Genomic DNA, 22,832 nt, shown 5'->3' on the forward strand with positions numbered 1-22,832 from the left:
GTGTTGAATCCCAATGCAAAGAAAAGACCACCGACTCCAATTTTAAATCAAATTAAAGCAAGCTTGTATTGTGTAGGCAAAGAGAGCTGATCAGGACTGTCTCAGAGAGCAGCCCCACAGCTCTCCAGGAACAAGGTTTTTATAGCAAAAAAAGTTGCAAAGTGGGCGTATCTTGAGAACTTACAGCTAATAGGATTTTGACAAGCATAATACAAAGGCAGATAGCAGGTTAGTGATCTACATGGCTTAACATTTCAAGGTAGGTAGTAAATTCAGATCCCAACATCAGAATTTATGAGGCTCCACTGAAGTTTCAGAGAAGGTTTTATCTGGCCAGGGGGAGCCAGGATTTATGAGGCGCCACTAAGGTTTCAGAGAGGGTTGTTATCTGGTCAGGGAGACCCAGGCATGGGTGAGTTCAAGGCAAAGGCAGGAATTCCAAACAAGTTTAGAAAACTCAGTAATTTATAGTAAAACAGAAATTAACTTTTCATGACTTTGTTATGAGATTGGCTCCCAATCATAAGATGGAATTAGGCTGGGTTCATCAGAGAAGAAGGCATCCTTAAGGTCGAGGACAGAAAAGTATGTTGTGGAGGCGGGGATAGAGGACAAGAGAGTGTATGGATCTGGAACAATGGGGTGTAAAGGGATGACTGCCATGTTGATGATGCTCAGGTCTTGGACCATATGGAAAGCAGCCTGAGGGTTTTTTGACAGCGGGGGTGGGGGGGAATGGTGTGTTATAGGGAGTCTGACAATACAATAGGCCTTTGGCTAGAAGGTCAGGAACTATGGCTTTAGATCTCTTGGGCTTCGGATGGAAAGAGGGTGGATCCTAAGTGTGATGTGGATGGGATCTTGGCGTTTGGCTCCAGAGGGGTTGTGTATGTCCCATACCTGAGAATTGACCAAGGATGGAGGCAAGGGTGCTGATGAGGAGGTGGTTGTGTAAGGGTCCGGCGAAACGTCGGAGTAGAGACCACAAGAGACTCTCTTATGCAACAGCAGAAGGGTGGGTTTATTTGGAGACCAGCATGCTAGGGCTCCCTCTACAGCAAAGAGAGATAGAGCCCTGAGAACAGCTTGAGCAGAGCTTATATACTTTTCTTGGAGAGGGCAGGGAGGGAAGTTCATTGACAGGTCAGGGCGAGTGGGCAGTTTGCCTGCAACGGAGTGAGGGAGTGCATTCTGCAGCTTGGCAGTTGGGGACAGCACATTCTGGGAACAAGATTAGCAAAAACAGTTCTCAGGAATTAGCAAAAACAGTTCTCAGGATTTTAACAGTGTTTGTTAAGCATATAGAAAATCGGAGTGACAAGTACCTATTTTATTAACCTTTCAGTTGTAGGTGATAGGAGGAGGAGTGGAAGTGGGGACAAGTCCAGGAGAGAGCCCTCCATGGGAAGATTAAAGGAAATGGATGAATCTAATTTACTTAAAAGGTCTCAACTTAGTAAGGGAGTAGGGCATTGGGGGATGATGAGGAAAGAGTGGGACAAAGGATCTCGTGAATGGAGCATGTGAGAAATGGGTCTTTAATGGTTGGTATGGTTTGCCTTACACCCTGAGAATGGAGGTTGTGGAGATAGAGGTGGATCCCCAAAATTGGACAAGTACTGAGAGTGTAGCCCTGGTGTCCAATTCGAAAGAGATGGGCCCACCTGCTACACAGTGGTTACCCGGGGCGGTCGGGGTGCTGGGCTCCCGGGCACCCTCAGTCATCTGTAGCTGTCCCACAAGGTCGGTCTTCGGTGTGGTGGGTGTGTAACCTCCTGCCTCGCCATTGGGCAAGAGGGCAACCAACAGCTCAGTGGTCCACTCAGTGGCATTTAGTTCAGGGACCGGAAGGTTGGCGAGGGTTAGGGCAGGCCCTGACCCAGTGGCCCAGCTGACCACACCGACAGCACCAGGAATCGGAAGGTTGTCGAAGGTTAGGTCAGGCCCTGACCCAGTGGCCCAGCTGACCACAGCCACAGCATGCTCCGCAGGGCTCTCTGTGCTTTTAGGGGCAGTGGTAGCAGTAAGAGGTCGCTATTTGACAGCTAATCCTGCAGGCCTTTTCATCTCCGCCACCATACCCTACCTGGGGCTTGACTTGGGAGGGGAGGGCCTCCCTCCAGCTCCTTGGGCGCCGGGCGGAGCAGGTCGGGCGAGGCACCCTGAAAGGAGCACGGGATCCCATCTGGCCAGGCCCACGGGTGCAGCAGCGCTGGAGCCCCGCGAGCACCCTCCAGACACCCTGAACACCCGACCAGAGCCTGCCCCGGGCGTCCTGACTCGTGACCAGAGGGTCTCCCACCGAGTAGCGAACGCCACTGGAGAAGCCCCGTTAGTTCAGCGGATGATAAGCTTTTCCTGATTCTTCGGAAGAAAACAGACATTGCTTTCCTGTCACTTAACGAATTAAAACCCAGACAGACCTCCCAAGGTCCAACACGCTCGCCTGCAGAATCCCTAACTAAACCGCCCGCGCTGCGAGCGCCGCCCACACACCCGGCGATCGTCCCCTAACGGGGAGGGGCTGCGGTCACGCGCGCGGGGCGGCCAATCCCGGGCCTCCGGCAGCGGGCCCCGCAGCGGACGGCCCCGTGGGAGGCCGGGTCGGCCGCCGTCTCCAGCTCCACTCGGAGCGCTTCCGGAGTCCTCTGCGCATGCGCCGCCCCCCCCACGCCATCTTGCTGCGGACGCTCCCGCCCCCGCGGCAGTCGGGCTGGAGTGCCGAGTGCTTGCTGGGCCGGGCCGCGCCTCCGCGCAGTGGCGCGCGGGCGCCAGCGGGAGCTGAGAGGGGACGGGTGCCGCCGCGAGGCCCGGCGGGTGGGTGCGCGCCGACACCTGAGCTCACGCCGGGGCCCCGCAGCTCCCCAGGCCGCTAGCCCGCTGTGACTGCCCCGCTCCGCCCGGGGCGCCGGTCGCCGCCCCCGTTCCGTTGGGTCCTCCCAGCCGAGGTGAGCTGTTAAGTAGCTCGAGCGCCCCGCCCCCCTAGAAGCAGGCCACCTGCGGCCGGCCGCACTGTGGTGTCTTTGGAGCCAGTGGGGTTTCTGGGGCCCTCCGGCTGCGGCGGCAGGGCTCTGCCCTGGACGCTGGGACTCGCTGCTCCGGAGCGTTCCGAGCCAGGTGGGCGGGGGTTTGGCTGGATTCGAAGCCAGCCTTGAAGGTAGATGGAAGAAACCTACGTGTCAGGCAGCCTTGAAGGTAGATGTAAGAAACCTACGTGTTAGGTTCTGTCTTTCCAGTTCCCGACTTAAAGAGAAGCCGGCGGGCGGTGCGCTGCGGGCTCGGTCGACCTAAGTTAGCGGCGGCGTCCCTCTCCTCCCCTGCGGACCCTTCCCTGGGCACCTGTCCGGGCAGGGCCGCTGTGCCCCCTCAGCTCGCCCTCTCTGCAGAGGGACGTCTCCGATTTCAGGGAGGGGGATTCCACCTTCACTTTGAGGACAGCCGCTCGAAGTTGGAGCTTACAGTGTCCTATACCAGACTGGTGTCCAGGGACAGTAAGTTCTAACGGGGTTGGGGTCCTGCGTGATGATGGCCCCCTAATCTTGGGGCAAAGTAAAAGTAAGCCTTACAGAGTCTGAAGGAAAGTGCCGCCAGAAAGTTTGCCTCGGGCCGCATTTTCAGAGGAGGCCAGGGCAGAGAGCCGTGCCCTGGATGGGCTTTGCCTGGCCCAGACAGGGGGAGACAGGAACCCTGGACTGGGCTTTGCCTAGCCCAGACAGCGGGAGACAGGGACCCTGGACTCGCTGTGCCTGTCCGAGACAGCAGGAGACAGGAGCCCTGGACTGGGCTTTGCAAAGCCTGGCCCAGAGACGGGGAGACAGGAGCCCTGGACTTGGCTTTGCCTGGCCCAGAGTGGGAGACAGGAGCCCTGGACTGGGCTTTGCAAAGCCTGGCTCAGTCAGCGGGAGACAGGAGCCCTGGATTCGCTTTGCCTGGCCCAGACAGCAGCAGTGCAGCAAGGCTCCTCTAGTAATGCTCCACCAGAAGCTGTCACCAGGTAGTCAGTTCTGGAGGTTTGGGACCAGTTGTCTGTAAAGAGTTCAGTCAGACTGAGAAGGGGAGGCCAGAGCCTTGGAAATGTTATCTATTGGAGGGGCCTGAAGATGTGGTCTGGGGTGGAGAAATACCTGTAATACCTGGGCAGTCTGCCCACAGTACTCTTTGAACATTCCATTTCTTCATTGTTCCCAAATTGCTTCCAATGTCTTAGCTCTCAGACCTGGTTTATCACCAAATCTGGCATCTAGAAATCTGCTGATCCTCCCTCTCACCTGATGGACTTTTCCTGGTAATTCAGGAAAGGTTTGCCAAGGAGTCTCTACCAAATATGAAAGTTTTGTTGTTGTTGTTTTGTACTGGAGATTGAACTCAGGGGCACTCACTACTGAACCACATCCCCGCCCTATTTTGTATTTTATTTAGAGACAGGGTCTCACTGGGTTACTTAGCACCTTGCTAAGTTGCTGAGGCTGGCTTTGAACTTGCGATCTTCCTGCCTCAGCCTCCCAAGCAGCTGGAATTGCAGGTGTGTGCCACTGTGCCTGGCTAAAGGTTTTAAAAATTGAATTTGTGGAAGTGTGACTTGCCCTGGATCGCTCTTCAGCTGGCCTTATCCGTCAAAATAGGCATTTGCTTATTTTTGAAATGATTTTGTGACATTGAAGTCAAATTAGAACATTGCTTTAAAATACCTACCCTTAAATATTTTTATATTTTTTTTGATTCCCAATGCTTTCCGTGGTTCTTGTGACCTCTCTACCAATAATGGACTTGTAGATGTGTTTTCGGGGCTCTTTGTGGGGCCGTAGTAAGGTGTAAAGGGCTAAGTTCTTCCACAGGGGAGCTTTTTAAAAATCTTTCTTTTTGGTCTTTTCCAGCCAGTGTGTTGGTCTGAGCAGGAGAATCTAGGACCACGCCCCCTGCCCATTTCCCTCATGACTTCACCTTATTCACCTTTTCTGCCTGCTTCCAGTGTTTCCAGGAGCACTGAAAAATGAGTGAGACTCCAGTGAGTTGTTTTTATTCATTCCTCACTTGGTTTGCATTATACTGCATGGGGTTTGTGGGTCCATGACTTAAAGCAGAAAAGTAGAAATAAGTAAAACTGAGTCTGAAGTTAATGTTCATAAATAAAGTTGGCACACAGTTAGGTGCAGGTTTGACTTCAGGGTCCTCACCTTGGAGGAGCAGTGTGTACCTGGCCTTTCTGATGTTGTGCTGGAAAGGCAGACACATTTCTCACAGGATTGGAGGAAACCTGAGGAAAGAGCCTGCTCAGCTTTCATGAGACACCATCTTCCTGTTGTGGACTCTTCACTGCTTTACAGCTTCCTTAATGAGGTTCTCCTGGAGTTCTTCAGAGAGCGTGGCCCACACAGCTTTGGAAGGCTGTCTTGGATGTCAGTGGGGCTGAGTCAACCCCACAGCCTTCAGTGCACCTGTGCATGCAGTGGCACTCACAAAAGGCTGTGTTTATATTCCTGTGTGTGATGGTGCAGCAGCACACTAATGGAATGTTTTTCTGTTGAGCAGACACAGCTCATCTGCACATTAACCCACTCACTGTGGTCTCAGTTCCTCAGAAACTCACCAGGAACCCACACAGTGAAATCTAGTGTCTGTTCTCAGGTCTTGACTTGAGTCTGTTGAGTTTGAAACTAGTGTTCTCAATTTTCTCTTGGAACTCCTTAGTTTCCATTCATTTTTTTTAAAGTTGTTTTTTTTAAGTTATATATGATGGAATGTATTTTGAGATGTCATACATACATGGAGTATAACTTTTCAGTCTTGTGGTTGTAAATTGTATAGAGTTACACTGGTCTTGTATTCATACACGAACATAGAAAAGTTTTGTCCTATTCAGTCCCGTGAACCTCCACTGCACGCCCCCATTGTGCGTCAGCATCCACATATCAGAGAGAATATTAGGCCTTTGTGATTGGCTTATTTTACTTGGCATGATAGCCTCCAGTTCCATCCATTTACTGGAAAATGCCATAATTTTATTCTTTATAGCTGAGTAATATTCCTTGTGTATATACCACTTACCTTCTTGATGTAGCTCATTCAGATAGCTTATCTGTTGCCCCTTTGTCCCAATCAGTCTCTTTTTTTTCTTTTTTTTTTTTTTTTTGTGATACTGGGGATTGAACCTATCCACTGAGCCACATCCCCCCACCACCTTTTTTTTTTTTTTTTTCTTTAGAGACAGGGTTTTGCTGAATTGCTTAGGGACTTGCTCAGGTTGGCTTTGAATCTGTGATCCTCCTGCCTCAGCCTCCCAGGCCTCTGGGTTTCTTGAAGAAACCAGCCTGACCTCTTCCTTAGCCTGTAGACAACACATTCAGCTCTCATGTTGGCAGCTGTCCAAAGTGCAGATGAAAACCACATCCTTTTGGTCTTCAAATATGGTCGCCCCTGTCCAGCTGCTATACAGACTATAAAGGTGGGTTCTCTGGACTCAGATCTCATCTCACCTGATTTCAAGTCTGGCTGCTTTTGTTGATTTTTCCCTTTTATTCTGCACCTTCAGTAATGCCCCTGGGGAGGAGGAGCAGTCGGTGCTCACAAGCTTTCATTGCATTGGAAGTGCCATTCTTGGAAGAATGCGGAGGCTGTGCTCCTGGGTGATTAGGTCTGTCCCTGTGGATTATTTCTCTACCCAGAGTGACTCCTTAGCATTCAGAGGTTAATGGGGCAGTTTTGAACAAGGGTCAGTTAATAGAGTTGATAGACAATGCAAAGAATAAAAACAAGGTAAAGATTTTATAATGTGTATCTTTGCTTATGGAAGTTTATGTCAGCGATTTGATCTATAGTTTTTATTAATACATAGTTTTATTTTGTAATTTAGAAATAAGTGTCATGTTTGTAAACTCTTAAAGATTTTATTCTTTTTTTATTTCTGATAACCACTTAAAAATGGGAAAAATGAATGCATATCAGTTGTAACTGTTTATGGAATATACTTGTTAATAGTTGCTTAAGGAAGAAAGTTTTAAATCCACTTAACTGAACATTTAAAATTCATAATTATAGCTTCATATCTAACATGGAACCTACTTTGTTAATTTACCTTGAACTTAATATCCAAGTCTAACCGTATCCTCCCTGTTCAAATGAGGGTGCCACCTAAGGTCTCTAATGAATTTTTGTTCTTCTAGTTATCAGCTGAGTAACATGGAACTACAGAACCTACAGGCTTATTATGTGTCATGGTTCTGTGGGTCAGGCAACGGGACTGGGCAGTGTTGGTGGGCTGCTTCATGGTGCCAGTCATCTTAGCTAGAAGGACCCTGGTGGCTAAGGACCTGGGGCCACCAGCCTCTCTGGCTCTGGCAGTCTTGGGAAGTCAGATGTGCCTGGCTTCTCTGGAGACCCAGGTGGAAGCTGCGAGCCTTCTGTGGTCTTCCCTCAGAAGTCTCAGATGGCCTTCCCGACATAAGCCTGATCAGGCACATCCCTAGGACCACTCCTGCTTAAGGAGAGGCCTTTAGACTCTGCCTTTCAGAGAGAGTAGTGAGACGTACCAGTTGTTAGTGTGCTGTTCCCTCCCTTTCTCTCCCTTGTGAAGCATGCTTTGTCCATCTCCAGAGCCTCAAAGCCCCTTTATTGGTATCAGGGATTGAACCTAGGGGTGCTCAACCACTGAGATACATCCCCAGCTCTTTTTGTTTTTTTTTTTTTTATTTTGAGACAGGGTCTCAAAAGTTACGTAGGACCTCATCGAGTTGCTGAGGCTTGAACTTGGTTTCCTCCTGCCTCAGCCTCGCAAGTCACCGGACTAGAGGAGTGCACCATTGCAACTGGCCTCTAAACCTTTTTGTATCAAAGTGTTGGTAGAAGGCTCAGCTAAGTCTTGGTGACCAGCCATCTGTACTTCCCACACACACCCTCCATACTGAGGAGATAGGAGTGACTCTGGTGGACACTCCCTCCAGCAGTGGTCAGAAAAACTGCTCCTAGTGGCCACCTGCTCTAATTCTTAGCTTAGAGTCCAGTCCTCCTCCCTGAGAAAGGTGCTTTGTGCCTCCTTACTCCCCTGGCTTTGCCATTCTCTATCAGTGTTCTTCTTAAACATCTGGGTTCTTAGTGGAACATCTTTTGTCACTGTTTTTGGTTATAAGTGGGGGATCCTGCGGCCTCCTTTTCAGTTTTTTTCTGACTCCAGACATGAATTATAAGAAATACTTTCTTTAAGTGAAGTGAGCTCCAGCTGTACTGGCATATATTAGACCTGAGCCACCCTCGTGCACTCGGGGACAGGCTTTTTGTTCTCTGGCAGCTGCTTCTGTCCTGGGCACTGGGGGACAGCCTTGGAAGGCCCACTTTTTACCAGGTCTCACCCCAAGATCTTAGAATGCTGGAAATATTTTTGGTCTCTGATCTGGGCCACAAAGCCGTTTCTGACTTTTTTAAAAAAATTTTTTAATATTTATTTATTTTTTTTTAGTTTTCGGTAGACACAACATCTTTGTTGCTGAGGATTGAACCTGGGCTGCACGCATGCCAGACGAGCTCGCTATCGCTTGAGCCACATCCCCAGCCCCATTTCTGACTTCTAAGGAGTAAGAAAAACCAGGGATAGAAATAGTTTTATTTCAAACCTGCAGAATATTGGATCCTCCATATTTCTTCCAGATTCTGTGTGGAAATTAAACATCCTTGCTTATTAGTTCATTTCTCATCTTTTTGTTTGTTTTTCTAGATCCTATTTGTTTAGATACCCTCCTACCTCTCTCTTTTTTTTTTTTTTTTTGGTCTTGGGGATTGAAACCAGGTGCTTAACCACTGAGCCACCTCCCCAGTTTGTTTTAATTTTTAATTTGAGACAAGGTCATGCTAAGTTGCAAAGGCTGTGTTTGAACTTGTGATCTTGCTGCCCAAGTCTGGAACGGCAGGTGTGTGCCATCCCAGATGAAAATGGCTTCATCTTTTGGTAGCATCTGTTTGGTCTTATAGCAAGTGCCATGTGTCATGGCTTTTTATTACTGTAGCACCCCATTTCTGACTACCAGATTCTGTTCTGTTTATCTGTTGTGCTTTAAAACCATCCCAAAACTTGTTATAAGGGAGAGAGAGAACCAATTGAGAATTCCCATCCAGCATATATACATGTACGTTATCATCAGGGTGCCAGTTGGGGTCCAGGTCCTTCATGTCCTGAACAAAGAATTGAGCAAGACACAGAGGTAGCAAAGTACAGAGTTCTTTTTTTTTTTTTTTTTTAATACCTTTATTTTATTTATTTATTTTTATGTGGTGCTAAGGATCGAACACAGGGCCTCATATGTATGAGGCAGGTACTCTACCACTGAGCTACAGTCCCAGCAAAGTACAGAGTTCTTGAAGGTGAAAATAGCACCCTGTTAGAGCAGAGTGGGCCAAGCAAGAGGGTGAGGCAGGGGCGCTCTCAAGGCCTCAGTGTCTGAAAGTTAGGGTCTTAGGTCCTGAGCTGTGGAGCATTCTCTTCCCTACATGGACCTGACTGATAACCTTACCCCATTTACTCCCATTGGTTACCTTATATTACAGGATTAGAATATTTTCTAATTTCCTTCTCCCCATTGGTTACTTAGAAAACATAATTAGAATACAGTCTCCTTTACCCCATTTGTCATTTTAAGATTCACACCTATGGCTGGAGTTGTCACTGACATGAGTCCTCAGTGGTGGGAGTTGTCATAGTAATAGAATTTATTGTAAGCAGGGACAAGACTCTTTTCCTTGTATGAGATGAAGCTGAGCATGGTGGTGCACACCTGTGGTCCCAGTGGCCTGGGAGATTGAGGCGGGAGGATTGCACATTTAAAGCCAGCCTCTGAAACTTTAGCAAGGCTGTGAGTAACTGAGACCCTGACTCTAAATGAAAACTAAAAAGGGCTTGTATTTGACTCAGTGGTTATGAACCCTTGAGTTCAATCCCTGGTACAAAAAAACAGTAGAGATAGAGAAAAATATACAGTGCTGACACTATTCAGGGACAGCGAGAGGAGCTTGATGTTGCTTCTGCTTCCACTTAAGTGTGAGTGTGGCTTTCTTCTGCCACTGCAGGCTAGCCTCCCTTCATGGCTTCCAGGGCTTTCCTACCTCAATGCTGCCTTGGTGGCCAGAGATGAGAGCTCTCAGGAAGCTTCCCTCCAAGGTGACCACTTGCCTTCGAACGTCAGGTGGCTACCTTGTCAGCGTGACCCCCTGGAATAGGTGCCTGCTTGCTTTAAACCCCACTAAGAGCTTCTCTGCACAGGAACCTACTAGGATCTCACCCTTGCCCCATGATCACCCACAGTCCAGACTCTTGTCTTCCCACACTCCCGTCACCTGTGTGCTCCTCACTTTTCTCACCTGTGTGTGTGCACATTGCTGTGTGTCATGTGTAGGTGCACAGTTGTATATGTCATCATATACAAACCCTTTGTTCAGATCAAGGAAGAATAGCAGGAGTCTTTTTCTTCTTTTAAAGAATTAATTTTAACATTTCTTGCAAGGTGGGCAGTGTGTGGGCTCTCTCTCGTCCAGCAAGGAGGTCCATGGAACAGGGTAGAAGAGAGTGTAGCTGCAGAGTCACTAATCAAGGCCTCCAGAGACCAAGCAGGAAGCAGGTCTGATTTTAGTGCGCAGTAGCTAAGCAGATTACAGGCAGCCACCAGTGCAATGTCTGCTAACTGTACTTTCAGCGACCAATTGAGGAGTGGGCGGTGGAGCAAGCCCAGGGACTGCAACACATGACCTCACGCCCAGGGCTGTGCCTGTGGGGTAAGCAGCCTGCTGCTCACATACCTAGCACGAGGGGAGAGGCCTGTGCCACCTTAAAGTATGCCATGAATGCAGTACCCCAGGCACTTGTCCCCACATCTCCCCCCTCTAACTGTGCTGCAAGGACCTCAGCCAGCATTGCTGTTTTTCATCTGGTGGCCTTTACATGGTTACGTAAGCATCTCACAACACAAGAAAAAATTATCACTATGATAAACAGTAGGGTCAGGGTAATAGCATTATAAGGATTGGTTAATTTGGCTATCAGGTTTTTCCAGTGCTCAGTCAGTCCCTGGAAGAAAGAAGAGGTTGTCAAGATAGACACCTTCGTCTCATTGATTTTGACAATTGCCTTAGTAAGGTTTTGCATAGTCATAACACAGCATCCCAAGTGCCCTTAATATGCAGAGAAAAACTGGAGAAGTGTAAGGTTACATTTTCAGATACAGCATATTGAGTGACACATACTATGAAACTCAGGGTCAAAAGTGAGCCTCTGCAACAAAACAGAATATCTAGTTCCTGGTGAGGTCTAGTTCTTGCTGATGACTAAAATAGCAGCTTGGAATAGTTTACTTAAGTCACTTTGAATGGCAAAGGCTTCTGCCACGGCAGTGAACACATTGTTCACAGTCTGAGCAGTCTGGATACTCCAAGTGAATGAAGCAGTGACAGTGGCTGTGGCGGCGTTGGTGGTCACCAGGGCAATAATCCCAGAGATGATGAGGCTAATTGCACACCTTGTCTGTTGCAGGATCTCATTTAGAAGATTCTTCATCTCCATGTCCCATGGACTCCTCCACTCTGGACAGGGTCATTGGAAGCCAGATTGCTGGGGGCACTCTGAAGAAAAATATAGGTTTAGCTTTCACAGCAGGGATTAGACAATTTGTGAGCCAGCAGGATGTATTGACTGCACAAGGGATCTCTGTATGAGTGTTATTTATGCCATCATTGATTATTAGCATGGCAAAAGGTGGCATAACACAAGCTTGTGTATAGTGGGTATGGGTATCATTTGTCACAAAGGCAAATCCATGGTCAAGGTCTGGACTCTACAGTATAGACCCATTAATCCACCTGGCTGTTGCAGTTAGCAATATTGGCGTGATGTCCATCATGCCATACTGATTTCCTGCCTACTGGTTGGTAATGGCTTGTCCTGTGAGCAGTTACTGCAGTGGCCTGTATGGTTTGGGGGCATATCAGTTACATTCCAGGGAGCTGTGCCTGCCCAGGTGCATAGAAATTGTTCTTCCCCAGAGAAATTCTTCTTATCAAGGAGCTAAGCTATGGCAGTGACACATTATTCCATGGGATGCTACCATTATCTGAGGGGAGCTTTCCAAAAGCGTTATTGGGCATGTTGGCAGCAAGGGTTTCTTGCATTTGTCATGGGAAAGTCTATGGTTACAGGTAGCATTAACTATACTTCTAAGGCCAGTGAGAGACAGCCCAACACATGACTTATTATAGTTATCTACAATAGTTTCTCTGGCAAGAGCAAAACAAAGGGGATTGTCCTGATTGTAGGTCTCATTATTATCAACTATGGAGAAACAAATGGGCAGGGTAGGTATGGAAATGCTGGTATTTCAGGTACAGTTACCCAATGGATAACTCAGGATCAGTAAGGTTGGACTTATTGGAAAAGCGCTTAGGTAAAGCCCCTTCCCAATTAGCAACTGCTAAAAGTGATGGCCTAGTGACCAAAGCTCAGTTTACTTCATGGGAGGCTTCACTATTAGCAGTGAGTATTGCACACACTAGGACCATCGTCATAGGCCCAGGGATGGGATTGCCACCAGGCAAAGGGGCCAATCTGGTGGCTTATTCAAAAAGACCTTTATCACCCCAGGTTTCTCTACATGAGGTCTGTTTGTGTTGTTGAATCCTTTGCTTGTGAGGTTTCTCCTCCAGAGTTGGTTCCTTCATCTTATTGGTTGGTGGTTCTGGGGGTCCAGGGCTTGACTTTCTGGCAGGCATTCAGATGGGGTGAGGCTCCTCTTAACCTATGCAAACCCCTGACCCGTGGTTAGGAAGGGCCTCAGACCATCCCATACATTTGTTATGGGATCCTTCCATGAGATCATAGGGAGATGGGAGGGCCCCAAGAGGGGGGCCCAATGCTTATAGGCTGCTGTTTCCATAGAAGATTTTGACATTGAAAGAAAAATAAAAGCAAATAAGTTTTTGTTCAAGGCATCAAGAGGGGACTTGGTATAGTTTCCCTCCTGTTTTGTAGCATGGTCTTTAATTCCTTGTGTGCTTTTTCTATTATGCCTTGAGTCTAAGGGTTGTAGGGGATCCCAGTTAAGTGCTGTATATGCCAATCATTACAAATCACTTGAAATGTCTTACTAGTATAGATTGGCCCATTGTCAGTTTTAATAGACATGGGAACATTTGTAATTCCAAAACATTTAAGTAGATGGGAGATGGCCTATTTTTGTGGTTTCTCCTTTGGGGGCTGTGGCCATTACACAGCCTGAGTTGGTATCAGTGAGTATATAAATATATGTTAAATTTTCAAAAGGTACATAATAATGAGTGACATCCATTTGCCATAAAGCATTGGATTGTAACTCGGGGATTTACTCCAGCAAGTTGTGCAGGGCCAATGGGGAGAAAAGGTGCACATTTTTTGCAGTCTCTGACTAGCTGTCTGCAAGCCTCCTTAGTCCTGCTTTTATGCAGCTGCCATCACTGAGGGCTGCAGAGAGGCTTGAATTGCTTGTGTCCCTATATCCTGGGGGGCCAAAGTCCACTCATCCAGTGTGCCATTTCAAACTGGCGCCACTGCTGCTCTGTGTTCCTTATTTAGTCCATCCCAGATCAACTCCTTGGCTAAAGCCACCCTGGCTCCTTCATGAGACACCTTCCCTTCTTCCGCCTTGTTTACCCTGTCAGTAAACTGTGGTAAGTCTCAGTGGCCTTCTGCCTTAAGCCCTGTATGGAAACTGTCCCTCCCCCAGCTGGCAGCTTCCTCCAGGCTCTCAGAGTACAGAGCTGCACCTGATGGAAATAATTTGGTGGGCCTGTGGTTTATACCGCAAGGGAACTGTAGATTCCTTTTCCCTGCAAGCACTCAGCTGGGAGGCTAACATTTGTGGTGTGGTTAGGATCCCCCTGCTGTTTACATTCATCACAGGATAATGCCTTTCACTTCAAAAATGTTGCAGGCTCAAGAGCTGCTCTGGCTAGGTCTCTCCAGTCCTGAGGGCAATTTGGTTCAAGACTGAGGGATTCAAGCCTTTGCTCTGCAAGGTGTTCTGGTGTGGGGACCGTGTTGACTGGGAAGGCTTGTACTCCTCACCCCACTTCTAATCTCTTATCCTACATAGACCTTCAAAAGGATCTCTGCCTCCTGGAATGGGTTTCTGGGAGTCCATGGCGTGGGCCTATCCAGTGGCCTGGTCATTTCCAAACTGTCATAGTCCTTTGCTGGCTTTGGCATTGCCTCATAAGGAGGCAGTTGCCATTGACTCAGGGAAGGATATCACCTTTGCCTGTCAGTAGAAGGCGCACCTGCACCACTTGTGGTCACCTCTTCCTGCACATGAAGGCTAGAGGTACCATTTCCTGCCTTTTTCCCTCCTACACCTGCTTCGGTTGCTTTTGAGGTAGAATTCTCCCCCACCCTTTTCTCCCGTCTGTCTTTCACAGCCTCATCTTCTCTCAGGGCCATCATTATATGACAAGGGTCTATTGCAGGGCCCCCTAAACTTTGCTGAATGGCTATCACAATAGGAAAAAATGTAGTGATAAATTATACCCCTGTCTCACTTCAGCTTGCTGCTCATTTGACATTATCTTGTCCCATATCCTAGGATCAAAATCATCAGCAGTATTGATCCGTGGGTTAGTGTTTATTATTATTATTACATCTCAGAACTGGGCTTCTCTCTTCTTCAGGGTTAAACCTCTAGTATCTAAGAGAGTGTGCAGCACTTGCAGCTGTGAGTCTGTGGTGGAACTCAGTAGGTTCCCCATTTTCCCTTCTTCACTGCTCTGTGAGGGGCCACACCCTGTCTTATAGGCTTACCTCAGGTCCCTGCTCGGGCGCCTGCTATGTGGGCTCTCTCATCCAGCGAGGAGGTCCCACAGAACAGGACAAGTCCTCCGAGACCAAGCAGGAAGCAGGTCTGATTTTTAGTGTGCAGTTACCATATATATACTCAGGCAGTAGCTAAGCGGATTACAGGCAGCCACCAATGCAATGTCTGCTAACTGTCCTTGCAGCCACCAATTGAGGAGTGGGCTATGGAGCAAGTGCAGCGACTGCAACACATGGCCTCATGCCTAGGGCTGTGCTTACAGGATAGGTGGTTTGCCACTCACATGCCTAGCATGGGGGAGTGGTTTGCCACTCAGGCGCCCTTAACATGCCATGTGTGCAGTACTCCATGCCCTTGTCCCCACAAGGCAGAAAATCCTCTCAGGTGTCCCCTCTCATTTGTGTGACTTTTGTGGAGAGGTTGGGTGTCCTTTTCATCTTTGTTCTTCTATAGGCAGATTTCTTCTTACTGGCTTTATTCATAACTTTTTTTTCATTTTTTTTCAATTTTGTTGCTAGGGATTGAACCACTGAGCCACATCCCCAGCCCATTTTTTTGTTTTTTTATTTTAATATTTATTTTTTACTTGTAGTTAAACACAATACGTTTATTTTACTTATTTATTTTTATGTGGTGCTGAGGATTGAACCCAGGGCCACACACATGCTAGACAAGTGCTCTACCTCTGAGCCACAACCCCAGCCCTGTTGTTTTATTTAGAGACAGGGTCTCACTGAGTTGCTCAGGGTCTGAGTTGCTGAGGCTTGCTTTGACCTTGTGACCCTCCTGCCTCAGCCTCCTGGGCTACAGGGATCACAGGCATGCACCACTGTGTCTGGCTATGTTTTTATTTTTTTGAGTACTGTTTTAGCATATTACTCAGTTTGACATTGCTTGTTTGAGAACTCCAACGTATTGGCCATATCTGTCTGATGCCTGTTCTTTCACCTCATGTTGTAGTTTCACCTTTGCTCTGCAGTGTGGTTTTCCTTCTTCCTAGGCACACATGATGTGCTGGGTAAATGAACTGGAAAGCATAGGCGTGCTGGAAGCGGTCTTAGTTTATTCGCCTGATATACAAAACATCTTGTACTGGGTGCCTTGTAAGAAGCAGAAATGCATTGCTCATAGTTTCAGTGGCTGGAAAGTTAAGATCAGGTGTCTGGTGAGGTCTGTCCTTCCTAAGTGGGGCCTGTTCTGTGTCCTCACATGGTGAGATGTGCGAAGAAGCCCCCTTCCCTTCTTTCTCCCGTGTTTAGGGGGTAGTCCCACTTCTGAGCTCCTTCCACACAGGACCAGTCATGTCCCAAAGGCACCAGCTTTTGTTCTGATGCATTGGTGTGAGGCTTCAGTGTGCAGGTGTTGGGAAGACCCCTCCCCCTCCCCCAGGGGACATGGGCCTCAGTTCTGTAAGTCCTTCTGTGGAGCTTCTGCCTCTGGGTGGGGGTTTCATATGTGTTCCCTGTTGTTATTGAGTTTTCCTCCCCTGTGGTGAGTCCAGATGGCCAGAGTGGACTGGATTTGGGCGTTTCTCTCCTCCTCTGGGGATGGCTGGTATGGGCTGAAGCTGGGCATCCCCTCCACCCAAGTAACTCAAGCTTAAGCTCTGACACAGCACATCAAGTCAGGCTCTGCCTGAGTGGCTTTCTGGGGACCAGCATGTTAGGAAGAAGAGTGCTCTGGTCTGCCCCACAGTGGAAGCTGGGGAGTTCCGAGGTGCACGCAGTCCTGGTGTGTTTGCCTAGCACGTGTTGTGTGGTGCTGCGGCTGGACTGGAGTGGGGACTTCATGATCTGAAGAACATGGCACCTCTTCTTTTCCAGTGAGGTGCATGTTACGGCACACAACAGGGCTGTCCTTTCTCCTGTCTCACCCCAGCCTGTATAGAAGTTGGGTCCAGATTAGTGTGTTAGACACCGTCTTCCTGGTGTTTATACTATGTCTTCATGCCAGATCACATGGTCCGTGGAGCAGCAGGATTTTAGTCATGTTTATTTCTACTAACAAGGATGGTTTTAGGTCTATAAGGTAAACTTTGTGAAAGTCTTTACAATAATTTAATAATTATAGTGGCAGAATTTTTCTGATTTTCCTTTCTCCCTTGATGTAAAGTACAAAGCAAACTCGTAATTTTACATGAGATATTTGGACACGGACACACACACACACACACACAGGAGTTAATGTCCAGATTCTTGTTTTTGTGCCCAGGGTGGAGGGCTTGGGCTGAGGAGACATGTTCATTACAGGGGATGGTGTCCTTTGAGGATGTGTCTGTGGACTTCACCTGGGAGGAGTGGCAGGACCTGGACGATGCTCAGAGGACCCTCTACAGGGACGTGATGCTGGAGACCTACAGCAGCCTGGTGTTCTTGGGTGAGTGAAATGCCCTAGTAACTCGCAGAAGGAACACTTTGTTCCTTGGTGATAAATGTAGGCACCATTTGTAACATTTCATGCCATTTAGGTTGAAAACTCGAGTCCGTGAATAACTCATTACCCCTCTGTAGCCAAAGGTTCCTGCGGGCCCCTTTATTGCCCAACTTCTAGGTGGGCTGCTGTCATTCTCCAAAGTTCTGCATTATTTCTCATTAACAGGGCTTTTCATTACCAGACCTGAAGTTATTTTCAAGTTGGAGCAAGGAACAGAGCCATGGCTGGTTAAAGAAGCCCTGGACCGGTGCCTTCCAGGTCAGTCTGTGTGCTGGGCATGGGAGGCCAGGAGGAACAAGCAGGGCAGAAGTCGGCTTTGCCCTGCACCCTCACACCTTGTCAGCTCAGGGAGGCTGTGGCTCACATGCCCCTGCTGTGCTGAGTTCTCCGTCCACTGGTGCTAGCTTAAGCCCACCTTCCCTGTGGCTGCTTTTGCTACCCACATTTCCAGTGTCCTCATTGCCCTGCTTTCTCCACACTGTGGACTTTGTTCAGATGTTAGTTCATATGTTCATTTATCCTTTCTGTGTATCTTTTTAAAAAATTTTTATTTATTTTTTTTTAGTCATACATGACAGTAGAATGCATTTTGATATATAATACATACATGGAATGTACATACATCAATCATATTGTCTATTCTGCTGCCCTTCCTATCCTTCCTACTCCTCCCCTCCTCTCCCATTTGGCATTTGTTTTTTAGGGATTGGCTAACTTCACTTAGCATAATCTGCTCTAATGCCATCCATTTGCCTGCAAATGCCATGATTTTATTTTTTTTTAGTGCTGAGTAATATTCCATTGTGTATAAATGCCACATTTTTAATCCATTCATCTATTGAAGGGCATCTAGGTTGGTTCCACATTCTAGCTATTGTGAATTGTGCTGCTATAAACATTGATGTGGCTGTGTCCCTGTAGTATGCTCTTCTTAGGTCTTTTGGGTATAGTCCAAGAAGGGGAATAGCTGAGTCAAAAGGTGGTTCTATTCCCAGCTTTCCAAGGAATCTCCATACTGCTTTCCAAATTGGCTGCACCAATTTGCAGTCCCACCAGCAATGTATGAGTGTACCTTTTTCCCCGCATCCTCGCCAGCACTTATTGTTGTTTGACTTCATAATGGCTGCCACTTTCTGCATATCTTAATTGAGCAGATTTTAAGCTTGATAATATTATAGTTGTACATAATACCACAGTGCTCAAAGTGATGCCTTTTTTTCTTATAGTTTACAGTCTGATGAGAGGGAAATGAGAATGATATTATAGGTTGTTGGATTAGAACTACGAGGCGTATTTAATCAGTGAGAGAGAGAGAAGTGTCGTGTGATGGTTCAAGAAGGGGGTCAGAGAAGGTGATATCAGGGGATGTTAGGAGTCTGCTTTGGCATAGCTGCAGTTTGAGTAGCTGCTTTTCCAATGTTGACATATAGTCTATAGGAAATGTAAAATCTAGATTCAAGAGTGGGACGACTTAGAGATACAGATTTAGAAATCAGTGGTTTAAAGCTGTTAATTAAGTCATTTTTATTGAGTAAGTCATCTTTACAATTGATAAGAAAATGAGAAGAAAGGTCCAAGAGTGAATCTCATGTACCACAATGTTGGAAATCAGGAAGCCAAGGAAGACCTGGCATAGGAGCATGATAAGGGAGGTCCTGGACTTGGAAGGGACCAGGAGGTTCTGGTTCCCAGGACCAAATGAACCAGTGTGTGTTGCAGTGCTCAGACTTGTGGGGGCATGGATCTTGAATTCAGCATTTCTGCCTTCCATTTGTGGAAATCATTCTAAAATAACAGAATGAGAAATGAACAGGAGATTCCATTTTCTATGACACTGGGAGGTAGCTAAACACCAACACAGTACAGAGCAGAGCATTACCAAGCAGGGCCATGTGCTGGACCTGGGAAATGGTACTCCAGGGCTGCTGGCCGCAGAGGTGGTACAGAGCTAGAACCTCTGGCCAGGAGGGTTGTCCAGGTCGAGGTTACAGTTCCTCAGGCCTGGTTCAGAGGAGCACAGGGAACTGGGTTCAATTAGGAATTTGCAGGAAGCTATCCTGGTTCAACATGGGGAAGAGGAGGTTTTTCTTTTAGTTTGAAATCCCCTAAAAGCCTCTAGCCACTTCCCCGGGAGTTGTGAAAACTAAATAAACACATATGGTTCCCATCCCTAAGCCATATTCCTTCCAGACAAATGACCTTCCTGCACCTGCAGGTAGCCGATCCATAAAGTCTTTCCAGTCTTCAAAACAGAACTGGTATGAATGCCAGCAGGAGATACCCACCATTGTTAATAAAATAGAGGGAGGAATTGAGAAAATAAATGGCCAATAGTTATCACTTAGTTTAAAATTGCAACCAGCCACTAAGGATATATTTTTACCAAAAAATTCTTCACAATATAAAAAAGAAAAAAGTGAATCAATGAAAAGCAATTTAGCACTAGAAAATCAATTAATGTAACATTTCACTGTCAAAAAGAAAAACCATACACTTATAAAGCCAGTATTTATTGACTCCTATAAAATCTTATGCTGCTGTGATAGGAAGAAACTTCTTTACATTTATATGAGCATTCTATAAAGGGTGCTGACGTGTGGTTCATGGGAGTGTTTGTTTATTTCTTATTTTTTTCATTTCAGATGTGCAGATAGCTGATGATGTGGTTGAGAACAGCCAAGAAAATCACGGTAGACACTTGTGGCAAGTTGTTGTCAACAGCAGCATATCAGCTATGGAGAGACTTGAATTAGGAAAGGCATTTCATTTGAGTTCAAAATGTATTTCAAATCTGATAGTAAATAATGGGAATTCTTCAGTAATGAGACCTCAGGAGTTGGATGTGTACCAACTCATGCCTTTCCCTGGAGGGCCTGTTGTGAGATGTGCAGCAGAGAAGCCTGGTGCCCACGAGGTGCCCTGGAAGGCCCTCACACACAGTGAACTCCTCAGTCAGAGCCACAAGGCCCAGGCTGGGCAGCAGCATCTGGAAGGTGGGGGACAAGGGAGTGCCCTCAGCACAGAGAGGGGCAGCATGGCAGGGACCTGTATGCACAGTGAGTGTGGGAACAGCTGTGTGTCTCCCCAGGCAGGGAGGAAACCCTTCACATGTGGTCTGTGTGGCAAGACTTACTCCAGAGCATCTGCCCTTGCTGACCATCAGAAAAAGCACACAGGAGAGAAGCCCTACAAGTGCAGCAGATGTGACAAGTCCTTCTTTGTTAGATCTGTTCTTAGAGACCACCAGAGAACACACACTGGGGAGAGGCCCTACACATGCAGCAGCTGTGACAAGTCCTTCTGCCATCGTTCGGCCCTCATTACGCACCAGAGGATCCACACTGGGGAGAGGCCCTATGAATGCTGTGAATGTGGGAAGGCCTTCCGAAGGAAGTCGGCGCTCATCATCCATCGCAGGATTCACACAGGAGAGAAGCCCTATGAGTGTGAGGTGTGCAAGAAAGCCTTCTGTCAGAAGTCAGTCCTCAGCTTACATCAAAGGACTCACACAGAAGAAAAGCCCCACGAGTGTGACCAGTGTGGAAAAGCCTTCTGCCGGAAGTCGGCCCTTACCATCCATCAGAGGATTCACACGGGAGAGAAGCCCTACGAGTGTGCACAGTGCAAGAAGACCTTCTGTCAGAAGGCAGGCCTCACTCTGCACCAGAGGACTCACACAGAAGGAAAGCCCCATGAGTGTGACCAGTGTGGAAAGACGTTTTTCCTGAAGTCGGGTCTCGTCATGCATCACAGGACTCACACGGGGGAGAAACCCTTCAAATGCAGTGAGTGTGGAAAGGCCTTTTCCCAGAAGACCCACCTCCGGAGGCACCAGAGCATGCATACCGGGGAGAAGCCCCACACATGTGCCCAGTGTGGGAAAGCCTACTTTCATAAGTTGGATCTCACCAAACACCTGCGGATTCACACTGGCGAGAAGCCCCACGTGTGTGCTCAGTGTGGGAAAGCTTTTCGCATGAAGTCCTACCTCCACGTGCATCAGAGAACACACACTGGGGAGAGGCCGTACAAGTGCAGCAGGTGTGGGAAAGCCTTTCGCCGCAAGTCACATCTCAGCAGTCATCAGAAGACTCACCTGGGAGCTGCTCAGCATGGTGGAGACTGGCTGTGTATGCTACAGAGAGCCCCGTCTGTTCTCTAGCTCACCTGCCCACCCCTGCCTCTGCTTGCTGTGGGAAGAGCCTGCAGCTGCCTGGGTCCATGCGGTGTAGACACAAGGGACCAATGTTGCTTCCGGGTCAGATAACAGACATTCCCTGTGACGCTGCCTGAGTTCTTGAGTCCCATGATACCCAGAGTGGCCCTGAGAAATCTTGTTAGAGAAGGTGACTGTGACCAAGAGAGAAGGAGTTGCCTGAAGAAATCAGATGGCTTCTCCTCTCTCTTTCCAAGCCTCCATTTATACCTCATAGGAGTGAGAAATAAATCCTCCTCTGTTGAGCCATTTTTTGTGTGATCTGTTTGCATTACAACCCACTGAGGCACATTCCCTGTACAAGCTTTTGAGAGAAGTTTTTCAGCCCTTGTTATGAAATTCACACAGAAACCTGTCATCATCTTTTATTCCTTGTTCAGTTTACCAGAAAATCAGAGCAATAATGCCACAAATTGGGAACACCTTTTCAGGCAGAACATGGAGAATGAAGTAAATTTTTATAATATCTTTATTGTGTCAAAGCTTTGAACATAACTTTCAGCTTTTTCATATACCAGAATTTTTTGTAAAGGGAAAGCAACTGATTTATGTAATAAGGATGTAAATTTTCAAATAGGTTGCATATAGTATCACAGTGCTAGTTGAAATATTGGACCATTGGCCAGTAGTGATGTGAGTGGTGATGTGGCCTGTCAGCAGGTATTTGACTGTATCTGCAGGAACTTGGGGTTGTTGTAACTGGAGTTCATAGGACCAGCCTCTGCACAGAGCAGCTCCTCCAGGTGGAGGGTTTGTGCATGAGCATTCAGCATTACCACGTTCTCTGACCGGAAACCCATGGTGGAGATGTATGTGTACACCTGCCATAATGTGACTCATTGAGATACTCCAACTGAATACTGCTCTAGCTTCTTTATTCCTGAATACATAAAGTGTAAAGTGTCATTGTGCATACTTCCCCCCCTACTTTTCTATTTTAAAATTTGTGTAAATAATATTACTAATCTGATTTTTGATTGGCAAAGATAACTTCTTTCTGAAGTTCGCATCTTTCAGAGTCAGCCAGTAGGGGTTTTTTTTTTTTTTAATTTTAGATGGACACAATTTTTTTTTATGTGGTGCTGAGGATCGAACCCAATGCCTCATGCATGCTAGGTGAGCACTCTACCACTGAGCCACAACCCCAGCCCAAACCAGTAGGTTTTTAATACAAGCAAATGCACAGAAATGTTTGAGTCGGGCATGTTGTTAATGTCTTAAGTCTGATTAAACAGATGTGAGCAATGCCCTGACTTTCCTACTCCGTGTAAAGCAGTCTGGAAGGAAAGTTTCCCTCTGTTAATGGCAGAAATGAGTGTGTGCTAAGGAGCTGTGTGATCGAGGGGTCTTCGTTTGCAGTGATGTGCCCTATG

At 47.3% G+C, this 22,832-nt stretch overlaps 1 protein-coding gene across 2 annotated transcripts; it reads left to right on the plus strand.

Moving 5' to 3' along the window:
- The first annotated feature begins 2,817 nt into the window (after positions 1 to 2,817).
- Positions 2,818 to 21,815, plus strand: LOC113175638 (uncharacterized). Of its 2 annotated transcripts, XM_026379946.1 has the most exons (5): positions 2,818 to 2,948; positions 4,875 to 5,005; positions 17,060 to 17,186; positions 17,409 to 17,501; positions 19,886 to 21,815. In XM_026379946.1, the coding sequence occupies exons 2-5, from the start codon at positions 4,991 to 4,993 to the stop codon at positions 21,403 to 21,405; spliced, it is 1,755 nt and encodes a 584-aa protein (XP_026235731.1). In that variant the 5' UTR covers positions 2,818 to 2,948; positions 4,875 to 4,990; the 3' UTR covers positions 21,406 to 21,815. The 2 variants fall into 2 exon arrangements, with proteins under 2 accessions (XP_026235731.1, XP_026235732.1); XM_026379947.1 differs by lacking the exon at positions 4,875 to 5,005.
- The last annotated feature ends 1,017 nt before the right edge of the window (positions 21,816 to 22,832 follow it).

The sequence above is a fragment of the Urocitellus parryii genome, chromosome 1, assembly GCF_045843805.1.
Source record: "Urocitellus parryii isolate mUroPar1 chromosome 1, mUroPar1.hap1, whole genome shotgun sequence".
Classification (NCBI taxonomy): domain Eukaryota; kingdom Metazoa; phylum Chordata; class Mammalia; order Rodentia; family Sciuridae; genus Urocitellus; species Urocitellus parryii.

What these genes read in the sequence shown, in the direction of transcription:
- LOC113175638 (XM_026379946.1), top strand. An exon ending in CAGCAGCCTGGTGTTCTTGG is followed by an intron (nt 17,187 to 17,408) that starts GTGAGTGAAATG and finishes TCTCATTAACAG; the next exon opens with GGCTTTTCATTACCAGACCT. An exon ending in CCTGGACCGGTGCCTTCCAG is followed by an intron (nt 17,502 to 19,885) that starts GTCAGTCTGTGT and finishes TTTTCATTTCAG; the next exon opens with ATGTGCAGATAGCTGATGAT.